The following is a 16714-nucleotide window of genomic DNA, read 5'->3' on the forward strand; positions in this document are numbered from 1 at the left end:
TGAATAAGGGACTGGAATATGAATAGGAGAGGCCTGAATAGAGCAATAAAAAGTAGGGATGCACCGAATCCACTATTTTGGATTCGGCCGAACCCACGAATCCTTCGCGAAAGATTCAGCCGAATACCGAACCAAATCCTAATTTGCATATGCAAATTAGGGAATGGGAAGGTTGAACATTTTTTACTTCCTTGTTTTGTGACAAAAAGTTGCACAATTTCCCTCCCCTAATTTGCATATGCAGATTATGATTTGGATTTGGTTCGCCCGGGCAGAAGGATTCAGCCAAATCTGGATCATGCTGTGAACGGCCAAATCCTGGTTTCAGTGCATCCCTAATAAAAAGTAGCCATAACAATAAATTTGCAGCTTTACAGAGCTTTTGTCTTTAGATGGGATCAGTGACTCCCATAATTAAAAATAAACTATAAAATAGAAAAAAATTAAGGCCAATTGAAAGGTTGCTTAGAATTAGCCTTTCTATAACATACTAAAAGTTAACTTAAAGGTGAATATACCCCTTTAACAACTATGTTTTATAATATCCAGGGACACCAATAATATTATGAACCAGCAATCGCCAACATATACCACAGCACTGTACAAAAGATGAATATATATATATATATATATATATATATATATATATATATATATATATATATATATATATATATATATATAGCAAACCTAAAGGCTACATACTAATAATACTGACTGGTGCAAGAGGTATGGAGGGCTTGGCACTTTACAGCTTACTCCATATAGGAAGCAGACCCTGTGACTGCTAGGAGTCCCAATAAAGGTGAACTACCCCTTTAAGTAATTTGGTTTGCCATGCACCTGTGATGCCATGATACATCTATCTATACATCACCACGCTCTATTTTTAATGGGATTAGAAAACAATATAGGAGTGATAAGGAAGATTTTGGCCTGCCAGACTTAGAAACAATAGTGATTAGGAACCACCTTCATAGAAATTTGCGGAAATAAAAACAAAAATGCATTTAACTCTAGGCAAATCCATATATAAATCCGTAACAAAATCATGTCTGACGAAGGGGCACGCCCCCAAAACGTTACATCACATGACTTGAATAAAACTGTAGGGGATCTCCCCGCCTCACCCGCCAAAAGTGTTTGGTAAATTCCTATTATAAATCCATAGATAAAGCACCATTGTAGACGGTCCTTTAATGACAATTTTCACTAAATCGTTACACCTTAAGGGCAGAGACACACGCAAAGATTTGGGGAGATTAGTTGCCCGTCAAATCGACTCTTCTTCGGACGACTAATCTCCCCGAACTGCCTTCCCACTGTTTAGAAAGTAAATCGCCGGCGTGGTGACACTCTGAGCTCTTCGTTTTTTCAATGTCACCTTAGTTGCCACAGAAGGAAACTCGGAAACAAATTCAGAAAGCTGAAGAGATATGGGGCAGCTCAGTAATTCGGGGGTAGCTCAGTGATTCGGGGGCGGCTCAGTAATTCAGGGGCGGCTCAGTAATTCAGGGGCGGCTCAGTAATTCAGGGGCGGCTCAGTAATTCAGGGGCGGCTCAGTAATTCAGGGGCGGCTCAGTAATTCAGGGGCGGCTCAGTAATTCAGGGGCGGCTCAGTAATTCAGGGGCGGCTCAGTAATTCAGGGGCGGCTCAGTAATTCAGGGGCGGCTCAGTAATTCAGGGGCGGCTCAGTAATTCAGGGGCGGCTCAGTAATTCAGGGGCGGCTCAGTAATTCAGGGGGCTCAGTAATTGGCGGCTCAGTAATTCAGGGGCGGCTCAGTAATTCAGGGGCGGCTCAGTAATTCAGGGGCGGCTCAGTAATTCAGGGGCAGCTCAGTAATTCAGGGGCAGCTCAGTAATTCAGGGGCAGCTCAGTAATTCAGGGGCAGCTCAGTAATTCAGGGGCAGCTCAGTAATTCAGGGGCAGCTCAGTAATTCAGGCGCAGATTCTGAATTGTTACGATTTTGCAACATTTAGTTGATCCATTTCTCAGCAGCATTTCTGGAGTATCAGCAACTATTGTATCAGTTCTATCAGCTGCCTGTAATGAAACTCAGAGATTCTGCTCAGCAGAGACAAAGATAAGAAATGTATCAACTAAATGTATCAATTTAGAACAGTTAACAGGGTCGGTGACCCCCCCTCTCAGAGCTGCTTCAGAAAGTGAAAAATAACACTTCAATATTAAAAAAACAGTCACACACAGAAAATAGATCACGAGAAATAACGACTTTTTTCCAATGACTTTCTATCTGAAAACAACTAGTTATTTGAAGGTGAACGTTCCCCTTTGAGTTAACTTCTAGTATGATTTAGAGAGGGATATTCTAAGACAATTTGTTTTCATTTTTTATTATTTGTGGTTTTTGAGTTATTTAGCTTTTTATTCAGCAGCTCTCCAAATTGTAATTTCAGCAGTCTGGTTGCTAGGGTCCAAATTCCCCTAGCAACTATGCATTGATTTGAATAAGAGACTGGAATATGAATAGGAGATGCCTGAATAGAAAGTGGAGTAATAAAAAAAGCAATAACAACACATTTGTAGCCTTACAGAGCTTTTTTTTTTTAGATGAGGTCAATGATCCCTATTTGAAAGCTAGAAAGAGTCAGAAGAAGAAGGTAAGCAATTAAAAAACTTTAAAAAATAATGACGACCAATTGAAAGGTTGCTTAGAATTGGCAGCCACTCTAGCATACTAAAAGTTAACTTATAGATGAACCACCTCTTTAAAGCAGAATTCCAGCAAATACCCCCCCCCTAAAAAAAAAAGAAAATATAACCCTAAGCAACTTTCCACTATACATTCATTAAATATTGTCAGTGATTCCAAAAGTTCTGTGTAAATGTAACTGCTATTGAAAACAGTGTCTGTATATATTCCCTACACTACTGGCTCAGACTCCTGAAACAATGTAGTAAAAGCCAACTGCTAAAAGGGGTTGTTCAGCTTTGAGTTAAATTTAAGTATGTTGAGTATGATGCAATTGTTTCTCATCTTTTATTACTTAGCTCTCCATTTTGCAATTTCACCAATCTGGTTGCTAGGGTCCAAATTCCCCTAGCAACCACGCATTCATTTGAATAAGAGACTGGAATATGAATAGGAGAGGCCTGAATAGAAAGGTGAGTAATAAAAAGTAGCAATAAAAATATATCTGTAGCCTTAAATAGCATTTGTTTTCTAGATGGGGTCAGCGACCCCCATTTGATAGCTGGAAAGAGTCAGAAGTAAAAGGCAAATGTTTAAAAAAAAATATAAAAAATAAATAATAAAGACCAATTGACAGGTTGCTTAGATATTCCATTCTATAAAACACTGAAAGTTAACTTAAGGGTAGGGACAAGGATTTGGGGATATTAGTCGCCCGGACGACAATTTCCTCTTCTTCGGGGCGACAATCTCCCCGTCTTCCCGCCGGCCACTTTGGAAAAAGAATCGCTGCAAATGCCATCCCCCTGCCGATTTTTCATTCTAGCCGGCGGGAAGGTAGGGGAAGGCAGTTTGGGGAGATTGTTGCCCCGAAGAATAGGCGATTTGTCACCGGGGCCACTAATCTCCCTAAATCTGCCCGTGTGCCTTTACCCTAAAGATGAACCACCCCTTGAACAGACCTGGAGCAGAATGGACATCTGTTACCTTGTTTCATGTGTCCCAACCGGAGAACAAAAAACACTGCTTTCATTGGCACTTGCATTTAGACACAACTTACTTAAATTCTGTGTTTTTCCATTATGCTATATGTTATTCTCTTGCGTATTTGGCAGGAGTTGCCCTATGAATTCTCTAATAAAAGAATGTCAGTTGCTGTAAACCAGGATATTACACCACCGTGCAACCCTGCTGTGAAAATGCTTTCTTTGTATCCGGAACCAATGTCAACATTGCGCATGCGGATAGATGTTCTGGGCACATAAAGTCGGGAAAGTGTCCATAGAAGTTGGAGTCCCACTGTTAGTACAATTGACATTGCATCTAATTAATATGCCAGACAAGTTGCTATTGGCTGGGGCTAGACAGAGCACTTCCCATCTCTCCACACCTTTGTATCACAGAGCCCTGCTCCTTGCGTGTGCTGGATTATGGCACACGGCTTGTTCACCAGAAGTAATCTGACCTTTCACGGAGTGGTGCAATCTGTGGGTGTAGGGATTTGCTCTCACAGTTATTAACAGATGAAAGAGGCAAGAAAAAACTCGCACGAACAAAAAAGCCAGGAGATGAAATGGTATTTAGAGGAGGATGGTACAAATTTAGCGATTCTAGTACAGGTATGGGATCTGTTATCCAGAATGCTCGGGACTTGGGTTTTCCGGATAATGGATCTTTCCATAATTTGGATCTTCATGCCCTAAATCTACTAGAAAATCATGTAAACATTAAATAAACCCAATAGGCTGGTTTTGCTTCCAATAAGGATTGATTATATCTTAGTTGGGATCAAGTACAGGTAAGGGATCTGTTATGCAGAATGCTCGGGACCTGGGTTTTCTGGATAATGGATCTTTTTTCGTAATTTGGATCTTCATGCCCTAAGTCTACTAGAAAACCATGTAAACATTAAATAAACCCAATAGGCTGGTTTTGCTTCCAATAAGGATTGATTATATCTTAGTTGGGATCAAGTACACGTATGGGATCTGTTATCCAGAATGCTCGGGACCTGGGTTAACTATAGTCAACAAGGATAGATACGTTTCTATCAAACCAAGGGGGTTTTCTCTGCACTTTCCCATTAGGTAAAGGAATAGAGAGAAATACGGGCAGGACAAATTAGTGCCACATAAGCAACTTGTAGCAGCTAAAAAATAACTTTCATTGTTAGAAATGGGGCTTGCCACACAGACTACAAAACATAGGCTATCCTGGTGTCCAATTGCACTGGCATAGACCTATGTAATTTATTTTAGGGATGGGTAACTTTCAGTGTTATAAAGAAAAGGGGGGGGGGCTGGCAAAGCAAATACCAGACTAGTGCTGGATCTGTAGATCATTGTTTAGCCCTTATCACCCTCCCTCTCACATGACATTGGTGACAGTTGGTGGCCTGGCTCATGGCACTGAAGTTGATTCAAAGCCATCTTTAAAGGGGTTGTTCACCTCTGAGTTAGCTTTTAGTATGATGTAGTGACTGATATTCTGAGACCATTTGCGACTGGTTTTCATTTTCTTTGTGGTTTTTGAGTTATTTACCCTTTTTACTCAGCCGCTCTCCAGTTTGCAATTACCCAGATTCCCCCAAGTATTGATATGAATAAGAGATGGGAATGTGAACAGGAGAAGCCTGAACAGAAAGATGAGCAATAAAAAGTAGCAATAACAATACATTCAGTGTTTTAAAGGAGAATTCAACCCTAAACTTGAAAAAACCCTACCCCCCTACCCTACAAAGACCCCCCTCCTTTCTCCCCCCCAGCCTAAGTGTTACCCTGGGCACATGCCCCTAACGTTTAATTTACCCCTTGGTGGAGATTCAGGCATCGGAGTTTACGGGCACCATCTTCAGCCGTTTCAGTAATCTTCGTAATGAGACCGGCGCTTCGGCAATTTTCTTAGGTATCGGAGCATGCGCAGTTGCCACGAAAGGTTTCCGAAGAGAAGAAGATGGCGCCTGTGAACTCCGATGCCTGAATCTGCACCGAGGGGTAAGTAAAACATTAGGGGCATTTCCCTGGGGTTTTTTAGGTTTAGGGTTGAATTCTCATTTAAAGCTGGAGAGAGTTAGAAGAAGATGGCAAATAGTTGAAAACAACTATAAAGAAATAATGAAGAGCAATTGAAAAGTTACAACTGGCCATTTTTGTGTGTTCTCCCCTGAGTTGCGCTTTCTTCCATTCAGCCGCAGGGGAGCGCAGGAGTTGACACACTCAATTATTGTGAAGGGGGCTGTACTCACACAGACGCATGTAAGCGCCAAACGCAGGTTGGGACGTAGCATGTTGCATTTTACGTGCGTTCGGCGCATACATGCGTCTGTGTGAGTACAGCCCCTTCACAATAATTGAGTGCATCTACCCCTGCGCTCCCCTGCAGCTGAACGGAAGAAAGCAAAATGCAGGGGAGCGCAGACAAAAACGGCCCGTGCGTAAGAGCCCTAACATACTAAGGGCTCTTACACATGGGCGTTTTTTTGTGTGCTCCCCTGCGTTGCACTTTCCTCCATTCAGCCACAGGGGAGCGCAGGAGTAGATGCACTCAATTATTGTTAATGGGGCTGAACTCACACAGATGCATGTAAGCACCAAACGCAGGTTGGGACACAGAATGTTGCATTTTACCTGCATTCGGCACTTACATGTGTCTGTGTGAGTACAGCCCCATTAACAATAATTCAGTGCGTCTACTCCTGCGCTCCCCTGCGTCTGAATGAAGGAAAGTGCAACGCAGGGGAGCACACAAAAAAACGCCCATGTGTAAGAGCCCTAAAAGTAAATGTAAAAGTAAACTACCCTTTTAAGGGCTTTGAAGAACACCTTCGAATTACAGAAAGGCAATCTTCCATTGACTCAAGTTTATCCAAATAATCCAAGTTTTTAAAATGATTTCCATTTTCCGTGTAATAATAAAACAGTAGCTTGTACTTGATCCCAACTAAGATATAATTAATCCTTATTGGAAGCAAAACCAGACTATTGGGTTTATTTAATGTTTACATTATTTTCTAGTAGACTCTATTAGACGGAAAGATCAGTTATCTGGAAAACCCCAGGACCCTAGCATTCTGGATAACATATACCATACCTGTAATAAAAAAAACAGTATCTTATACTTGATCCCAACTAAGATATAATTAATCCTTATTGGAAGCAAAACCAGACTATTGGGTTTATTTAATGTTTACATGATTTTCTAGTAGACTCTATTAGACGGAAAGATCAGTTATCCAGAAAACCCCAGGTCCCTAGCATTCCGGATAACAGATACCATACTTGTAATAATAAAACAGTACCTTGTACTTGATCCAAACTAAGATATAATTAATCCTTATTGGAAGCAAAACCAGACTATTGGGTTTATTTAATATTTACATGAATTTCTACTAGACTCTATTAGATGGAAAGATCAGTTATCCGGAAATGCCAGGTCCCAAGCATTCTGGATAACAGGTCCCCTACCTGTACTAATAAAGACATATTAATATCCACTGCTGTTCAACAATAAATAACAAGAGGTGAAAATGGCTGCTGTACACAGAGTGATGACAGATGCAATAAAAAACCATCAAATTAACTAAACTGGAATGAAGCTTTTGTGAAACGCATCTGATCTTTGTTATGACTTTTATCTCTGTGTGTCAATCACCCGCAAGGTGTATTCTGAGCAGCATCACTATTAAAGGACTGAGGGTAAGCAAACACACCTGATGTGAAAGCACAATTTGCACAGCTGTACAGGTAAGTTCTTTACATTCTGTATCTATTTCTACAGCGCTGCGCTATACGTTGGTGCCATATAAATCCTTGTTAACTAAAGAAGGAATGCAATTGTATACAGTAACTGCCCAGCCTCTCATTTACAATCAGAATGGGTTCCCTGCCCTCTGGCAACAGTTGTCGTTGGAGCCTGGTTTCGTTTAAATCCCCTTCTCTCTTATACCACCAGTCCCTCTGTGCTCCCCTTTCCTGCTGGATTCCGCTCCATAGAGGAAGAGGAGGGAGGGCAAGATACTTAGTGCTGGAATGTTTGGATAGTTGGAACGTGAAACTTGCACTGCAGTGTGTACGAAAAGGGGACATACATAAACCCACATGGAGCTCCGCTCAGAATCCCTCTATTTATTTAATCACTCGGGTTCAGCGTGTCTGATTTTCAAAGGTAACCCTACTCTAGAGTGCTTAGAGATTAGGAAACACCAGAAACCTTAATGGTAAATAGCCTTAAGCTCTGACTTTTTGAAGTTGAAGTGCCTGCCAAAAAAAAGAGAACTCCGGAGGGACTTACGTTCTTGCGCAGTCGGATCTGCCCGGTGATCACAGCTATGATGTACATCTTCAGGATGAGCAGGGTGCTGTAGAACACAAAGGAAGCAAACACTTCATTATCCATCATGTATCCTAAGGATGCACTGATTGTGCAGCAGGGCTAACGTTGCTCCAGCAGTGATAGAACAGGGAGAGGAAATGGGAGGAGCCTCAATAGTGGGCAGGGCAGTGCAACTGCACAGCTGGTAACCCTAATATCTGCAAATAATTATTATATGCATAGAAAGGAATTTTTATTTTAAAAAAAAAACAGTGATTTTCATATACTAATGTGTTTTGGGTATAGCAAGTGTAAATAAAAACTAGAGCACATACTCTCCGACACTTTGCCCCCCTAGTGGATGGCTGGCATCATCCCTCATTCTCTAAATTATATTATTGTACAGCTCTGTCGAGACACTTTTGGAAATACCCAAACAGGTACGGGATCTATTATCCAGAATGCTCGCAACGAAGGCTTCCTGGATAACGGATCTTTCCATAATTTGGATCTTCGTACCTTAAAGGAACAGTAACACCAAAAAATAAAAGTGTTTTAAAGTTTTAAAGTAATGAAAATATCATGCAGTGTTGCCCTGCACTGGTAAAACTGGTGTGTTTGCTTCAGAAACACTACTATAGTTCATATTAACAAGCTGCTGAGTAGCAATGGTAGAAATTGAAAAAAGACTATATGGCACAGGATAAATAGTGGATAACAGATAACACCATTGTATTCTACAGAGCTTATCTGCTGTGTACCCTAGGGGTCCCCAACTGCCGGGCCATGGCCCAGAACTGGTCTGCGGACAGTCATGAACTGGGCCACCAAACAATTAATGTGGCGCGACCAAATTGGACGCCAAGATGCCCAAATTGGACGCCAACCCCTCCTGAACCCCCCAACTAATCCGACCCCCTACTCCCCCCCTTTCCAAACCCCTCCTGAACCCCCTCCCGCCCCCCCCGCCGGTCCTTGGGAAAAAAATTGAATTAATGACTTTTCAAGCATAAGGCAGATGTAGTAGAATCACTCACCAAAGTAAAGACGTGGCCCAGGTGCTCCAGCCCCAGGTCCTCAGCTCAGGGGAGCGGACAATCCGTATACAATAAGTATAAATGTTGGTGCCGGGCACACTGGCAAACTCACGTATTGATCAGACCAGGAAAATAGTAAATTAAAAATTGAAGCTTTATTATATAGTCATCTCTCGCCTGACGCGTTGTCGTCAGGGGCGTAACTACAGAGGAAGCAGACCCTGCGGCTGCAGGGGGCCCAGGAGGTATAGGGGGCCCCATGAGGCTCAAATTCATGTACAATTTCAATACATTTTGGTAAAACAGGACAACCTCTGGATATGTTTGGGGCCCTAAAATTTATTTGCTGTGGGGCCCAGTAAAATCTAGTTAGGCCACTGGTTGTCGTGTCACTAGGACACTTAATCACAGATCCCAATGGTGGGTCTCCCATGCGGCCCCTTCTGGGCGCAGCTCTCTCACATCACGCCAGTGTCAGACAAGTCGCTGGCGTCGGTTTGGTCACCAACGCCATGACGTCACTGCATCCGTTTTTGGCGCCAAAGGAGGCCTATAAAAGACGCTGGATCGCTGCTGACTTTGCCCTACAATAGGTTCCACATAGTAAATTCCTGGGTGCGCTATGTTACTTCTGCTATTGATCCTGATCTTGACCTTGCCTGTAAAACCGTGTATTGAACCTTTGCCGCCTGTACCGACCCTTTTGCCTGGACCTGACTTTGCCTTTCTCTTAACCCCTTGGATACCTCGTTCTGGTTGGACTGCGCTTCCTCCTTGGTCCGCTACCCCTGGCTGAGCCGTCGGGCCCCTTACAGCTGTATTATCAAGATCTAGACATGGCCAAGATCTAGACATGTTATAGAATGGCCAACTTTTCAATTGTTCTTCATTATGTATTTCTTAAAGTTAATGAATTATTTGCCTTCTTCTCCTGACTCTAGTTTTCAAAAGGGGGTCACTGAGCCCATTTAAAAAAACAAGCACTGCGAGGCTACAAATCTACTTTTTATTACTCATCTTTCTGTTCCGACACCTCCCCTATTAATATTCCATATTCTCATTCAAATCAATGCATGGTTCCTAGGGTAATTTGGACCCTAGCAACCAGATTGCCGATATTGCAAACTGGAAAGCTGTTGGATTAAAAGCTAAATAAACTTAAAAACCAGAAATAATAAAAAGTGAAAACCAATTGAAAATTGTCTCAGATTATTCTTCCCTACGTCATACTAAAATCTAACTCAAAGGTGAACAACCCCTTTAAAAGTGAATGGTAATTTGTGTTTAAATTAAGCATTATCTTCCTGGAGTGTTAACGGCCTCCATAACATACACGACATACTAGATAACGACTATTCAATATTCTCTTTGAATAAACTAACTGACAAATTCCCTTTTACTAACTCCCATCTATACTTAAGTATGCAAATCATTCATTTTGCGAACACTATAGTACAACTCCTAACAGATAATGACAAACATAACCAACTATGGAAACACAAGAATAGGAAACTCACAACCTCACACATTTATCATACTATTAGACCAGTATTAAACGTAGATGATGATAAACCTAACTTTAAATGGACTACGGAATTACCCAACATTATGGAATCAGACGTTTTGAAACTTCATTCTAAAATTATGACATTACTTCCGGCAAGTAGATATCAGGAAATGTCACTTCAAATTCTTCATAATTCATATCTTACACCAATAAGAAGATTCAAGATGGGTAACCTCTCCTCAGATAAATGCTTAAAATGCCATGCTCCTGCTGCAAACCTAATACATACCTTATGGTCTTGTCCATTAATGCAATCTTTTTGGAAGGAAGTTGTTTCATACGGTGCACAGATGATTGGGAAGCCCCTCCAAATACATGTAGAATGGGCGCTGTTCAGCAATCCTATTTCATTTACACAAATATCAACAACCGACAAACGCCTTATGGGAAGACTGGCTGCAGCAGCCAGGAAAACCTTATTACAACAATGGCTACACGCCCCCCAATGATATTAGTAAAACAAAAATAACATCACATTTTCCATATGGACTGGTTGGAAACCGTAACCAAGAACGAACACGATACATCTAAATTTTTGGACAACTGGTCTACCTATATAGCGCACCTCCCACAACGAATTAAATGCCTCACAATCTACACCTTTCGACATACCGCATGGTATGATATGGAAACTCTCAAGAATCACCCTTTGATCATGGAGTCATCCCAATATCTAGCAGCACTACAACAAGAGTAATTACAACCCGATACTGCACCTCCCAGAAGTCACCAAACCAACAGACTATTGACCTCTTATCTGAACTAACTCTTACAGGATCGACCCCCCCATGCTATTCGCCATAACTGAGCTGACTGTTTAAATTGTTATTGTTATGTTTACGTTTATTGCCATAATCACGGTATTATCTGCTTCATGGTAATCTGTAACAGTATGTCTTGTGATTTTGCTTTATCACTTCGAATAAAAACATGTTTGAAAAAAAAAAAAAATTAAGCATTATCACCCATATGACATGGGGTTAGTTGGCTACTATCAGAAATTTTGTGGCCCCATATCACTTGGTTGGCAGGACTGTCCTCCTCTGGAGGCGTACTGCCCACCCAGTTTGTTCAGTGGCAGACCTGGTAGCTAGGGTCCAAATTCCCCTAGCAACCATGCACTGATTTGAATAAGAGACTGGAATATAAATAGGAGAGGCCTCAATAGAAAGATGAGCAATAAAAACTAACTCAGAGTTTCCCAACCTTTAGCAGGTTAAGTCTAGGGTTCGGCATCACCACCCAAGAATTAGTCTAAATTATTTATGCATTTCATTTAAATTACTCTTTTCTATTGCTGGAATATGGGTCACTGTTTTTAAGCAGATGATGGAAAGAGCTGGGGCGCCCAAAGGTTAAACATAACACACAGAATCATGTGCTTATGGCTTTGTCACATGAATGAAAAGTTTCCACCTGTTTCAGAGAATCCCAACAAGTACATTTCTGCCGCCTGAAAGTATAAAGCCGGCAAGTTATTGATGCTGCTTGTGCTACTCAAGCTTATTACTAGGAACAAGCGCTAAAGATAACTAACATCACTTATTGCTATTTGTGCATTCAAAGAAAGACTTGTATCATCTCAGCTATAATCCCTCTCAAGAGCCCATTTAGGAGCAAAGGCAGAGCTGCTGGCACGGAATTTCACACCCTACTGCACAACAAAAACCCTATGAAATTGTGCCTTAAGTCAGCCATGTCAGACTCAAAATACACACAAGGCTGATTATTATGATGACGGCAGAGATACGTACGCTAGTTTCTGTGTGAAGCCTGCTGCTCTCTGATACACAGGGCTGGATTTCAAGATGCTGCGCCCCTAAACCTCCACCGCTCACACCCAACTCCCCCTGCACCCTACTTTCCCCCCCGCTCACACCCACCCACTACTCACAATCCATGTACCCAACTGCTTCCCCTGCCGACTCTGCTTCTTCTGGCCCATTCCGATCTCTTCCATTGGGGACTGCATATTCTTATTCATTACAGAAAAAGAAAGGAAAATTAGATTGTAAGCTCCACTGGGCCCCCTTGTACCCTACTACCCCCAGCTAACATCCACCCACCGCTCACAATCCTTGCACCAACCTGCTCCCCTGCCAACACTGCTTCTGGCCCATTGCAATCTCTTCTATTGGGGACTGCATATTCTCATTCATTCTAGGAAAAGAAATGAAAATTAGATTGTAAGCTCCACTGAGCCCCCTTGCACCCTACTACCCCCAGCTAACAACCACTGGTCATAATCCTTGCACCAACCTGCTTCCCCTGCCGTCTCTGCTTCTTCTGGCCCATTCCGATATCTTCCATTGGGGACTGCATATTCTTATTCATTCCAGCAAAAGAAAGGAAAATGAGATTGTAAGCTCCACTGGGCCCCCCTTGCACCCTACTACCCCGGCTCACACCCACCCACCGTCACAATCCTTGCACCAACCTGCTTCCTGCCGACTCTGCTTCTTCTGGCCCACTGTGATCTCTCTAATTCAGGACTGCATATTCTCAATCATTCTACGAAAAGAAAGGAAAATGAGATTGTAAGCTCCACTGGCCCCCCTTGCACCCTACTACCCCCAGCTCACATCCACCCACCGCTCACAATCCTTGCTCCAACCTGCTACCCCGAGGACTCTTCTGGCCCATTGCGATCTCTTCTTTTGAGGACTGCATATTCTCATTCATTCTAAAAAAAGAAAGGAATATTAGATGGTAAGCTACACTGGGTCAGGGATCTATATGAAGTCAAGTAAAAAATGCAGTGACCCAGTGACTACTGTACATTTTACCCTGAGCTAGTGCATGCTTTTGTCCATGTCTTCAGGAATCATGGAAGGAGCACTGACCTGGGGTATCAGGCAAGTGATTAAAATCACTGGGGGTGCCTAACATTTGGTACCCTCCCCAGTGGTTGAACTTTACTTTCACGTTTAAACATTCTTTGAAAATAACTGCCTTATAAGTCATTGCTATACAAAGAAAAAGATAATAATGAAGATCAGCAGCCCTTTCATGGTTCTCGGTGGTGATCCCTGCATTGCCCGAGGCGGGCTTATCCTCTAATCCGACCACGGAAGCAAGTTTCTCACAACTGCTTACTTGCTTTATAGATAAGGCTCGAAAGGTGGAATTCCTGGAGGTACTCCAATTTGAAAGCTGGAAAGAGTCAGAAGAAGAAGGCGAATAATTCAAAAACAATAAAAAATAAATAATGAAGACCAGTTATAAAGTGCTTAGAAGTGGCCATTGTATAACATACTAAACTGCAGAGTGTGGATCAATAAAGGCCTGGATAGGTATTGCCCAACTGCAAACATTTCACCTGCCACTTAAGTTCATATTAACATGCCATATCTGTATTTTCATTAAATTAAATTTAAAAAAGAGCTTTTGTGGAACAAGCACATTCCAGTGTACTGTGCACTTACCTGATTCAGCTCTGGAAGGGAAAGGTATGAAATAACCAAGTTGCTACAAGCCTGAAGCAATTGCACAGTAGTTAAAAAATGAATAACCTCCAAATACACATAAAGGGCTTTCAATCAATCAATCAATCATTAACTTTAAGTGGTGAAACATTTCCTTCAGGGTTAAGTGACATACACGTGGTCACATAAATGTGTGCAAGCTGCAATTAGATTGCCACCGCACATGCCGAACTCGGCTTTTATACGGGGAGACACAAAAGTTAGGTAGGAACCCAATTTTAATAAACGACTACTTCCGTACCCTTTTTGCGCCTCCTTATTTAGTGTACTTCTCCAACTCTTTTACTTTTCACTTTAGCGATGAGCATTTTGACTCAAAACCCATTAGACCCAAGGGCCTGCTCGTGGGTTTTGGGCAAGAGGTTAAGCCGTTTGGGCAGGTGGTTGGTTAAACTTAAAGCAGGGCCCCCACCCTTTGGTGATGTAATAGTGCTGACTATGGACCGGACTGTGATATAAAATAGGCCTTGGCATTTCAACTACATAGAGGCCCAAACATCCTACCCACTAGGGTTACCACCTTTTCGGGGGGGGGGGGGAAACGGCCTTCCTATATATTTAGCATTTTCCCTATTAATAACATTGGGATAAACCAACATTTTTACCGGGCAGGTGGCAACCCTAACCCCCACTAATAGTGACTGTTCGTAGAATCTTACAGACACCCTTTGGTAATTGCCACGGGGCAGTTCAGGACTGCTGAATGCTCTTCTACGGTGGCCAATCCCATCAATATACGACACTGAGGGTTATTTTCTAAACCTCGATTATATCATTGTTTTTATTAAAACAAACTCCCATTCACAAATGTAACTAATTTATCAAGAAATCAGCTTGAATAAGTTGGTGTGGGAAGTATAGCAGGTTGACTGTTACCCCAATGTTTCTATATATCTGTAACCTTGTTATGAGCAAAGGGGGCCCAGTCTGAAGGTCAGTTAGGGGGAGATTTGGGGTGAGTGTTTATTTGTGCCCTGGGTACCCCTGGAACTATAGCAGGGTGACTGTTACCCCAATGTTTCTATATATCTGTAACCTTGCTATGAGCTAAGGGGGCCCAGTCTGTAGGTCAGTTAGGGGGAGATTTGGGGTAAGTGTTTATTTGTGCCCTGGGTACCCCTGGAACTATAGCAGGGTGACTGTTACCCCAATGTTTCTAAATATCTGTGACCTTGTTATGAGCTAAGGGGGTCCAGTCTGTAGACCAGTTAGGGTGAGATTTGGGGTGAGTGCTTATTTGTGCCCTGGGTACCCCTGGAACTATAGCAGGGTGACTGTTACCCCAATGTTTCTATATATCTGTACCCTTGTTATGAGCTAAGGGGGCCCAGCCTGAAGGTCAGTTAGGGGGAGATTTGGGGTGAGTGCTTATTTGTACCCTGGGTACCCCTGGAACTATAGCAGGGTGACTGTTACCCCAATGTTTCTATATATCTGTAACCTTGTTATGAGCTAAGGGGGCCCAGTCTGAAGGTCAGTTAGGGGGAGATTTGGGGTGAGTGCTTATTTGTGCACTGGGTACCCCTGGAACTATCGCAGGGTGACACCCCAATGTTTCTATATATCTGTAACCTTGTTATGAGCTAAGGGGGCCCAGCCTGAAGGCCCCTTAGGGGGGAGATCTGGGTTGAGCAATTATTTGTGCCCTGGGCACCCCTGGAACTATAGCAGGGTGACTGTTGCTTGATTTTGTCGAGAAAAGTCTCTAAAAAATCAAGCAAAATTTGAATGGTACAACTTTTTGAGTTTGATGCCTGAATCGCTCCATTTTACTGAAAACCCTGACTTTTTGGGATTATCGTATGAAAACCAGCACAGATCACGATGTCGAGAAACATCTTCAGGGACATCTGCCATTGATTTCTACAGGTTTTAGCTGAATTATTTCCAGATTCTGACTTTAGCAGCTTTGGGGTACTGTATAGTAAATCTCTAAAAAAAAATGTATTTTTTTTCCTCTAAAAATATGAGTTTTCCCCTTTAAAAACTGGACCAGAAAAAAACGAGGTTTAATAGAAATGGCCCCTAGGTTCTGAGTATGGGAATTTTCATGGCCTCCAGATGAACGTGCAGCTAACAGAGAAAGGAAGGAAGGCTGGCTTTTGGGTGTAGTTTCCCTTGCTTCAGGCTTTGCTAATTCACAGTCTATAAAGTCAAGTTTGTGCATTGCAGGAGATGAATAATCAATTCTAACTAGCCAGCATAACCAGGAGTTAATCAAGATCCTGTCAGTTTCCCAGGCAAAGAGACTACATACTCTGCTAAGCAAGTACGTCTGGATAATGTATCCCATATAACAGTGCTAAGAATATATATTAGTTCAAGGTCCCCTTTTAAAGTCGAGTATTTGAGCAGGGGCCACTAAGCTCAAAACAAAGGTACAAATATATGAGACTTTTTAAAAACCTTTGTTTCATCCGCCATCTAGGGCAGTAAATATATGTTTACTCCAAATCTTAACTGACCTTCAATCTGAGCTTCCACTTGTATACAGAAGATCAAATAGGGATTCTCCCAAATGTCTTCCTAATTGACTTTTACGCTAATCCCTCCTATATCAGTGACCCCCCGGGGGGATCGCCACACACATTTTGCTATGCAATGCGTTAGGGTGGTGGCACAAGATTCGATTCCGGGGAAATTATTTGCCCAGCGAC

At 42.2% G+C, this 16714-nt stretch overlaps 1 protein-coding gene across 3 annotated transcripts in view; it reads right to left on the bottom strand.

The window, feature by feature from the left end:
- The window catches only part of ptges.L (prostaglandin E synthase L homeolog), a 40021-nt gene that overhangs the window by 14132 nt on the left and 9175 nt on the right, over positions 1–16714 (bottom strand). For 2 of the 3 annotated variants that reach the window (XM_018241379.2, XM_041572468.1), the window contains 7 exons: positions 13669–13725; positions 13165–13255; positions 13010–13083; positions 12832–12897; positions 12661–12732; positions 12467–12547; positions 7948–8014 (listed from right to left, as the gene is read on the bottom strand). In XM_018241379.2, coding sequence (XP_018096868.1) covers positions 7948–8014; positions 12467–12547; positions 12661–12731 — 219 coding nt within the window. In that variant the 5' untranslated portion in view covers position 12732; positions 12832–12897; positions 13010–13083; positions 13165–13255; positions 13669–13725. Of the gene's footprint in view, positions 1–7947; positions 8188–12466; positions 12548–12660; positions 12733–12831; positions 12898–13009; positions 13084–13164; positions 13256–13668; positions 13726–16714 lie in introns of those variants that run through there. The other variant, XM_018241380.2, reaches the window with a different exon arrangement.

Source organism: Xenopus laevis, chromosome 8L (genome assembly GCF_017654675.1).
Source record: "Xenopus laevis strain J_2021 chromosome 8L, Xenopus_laevis_v10.1, whole genome shotgun sequence".
In the NCBI taxonomy this organism is placed as follows: Eukaryota; Metazoa; Chordata; class Amphibia; order Anura; family Pipidae; genus Xenopus; species Xenopus laevis.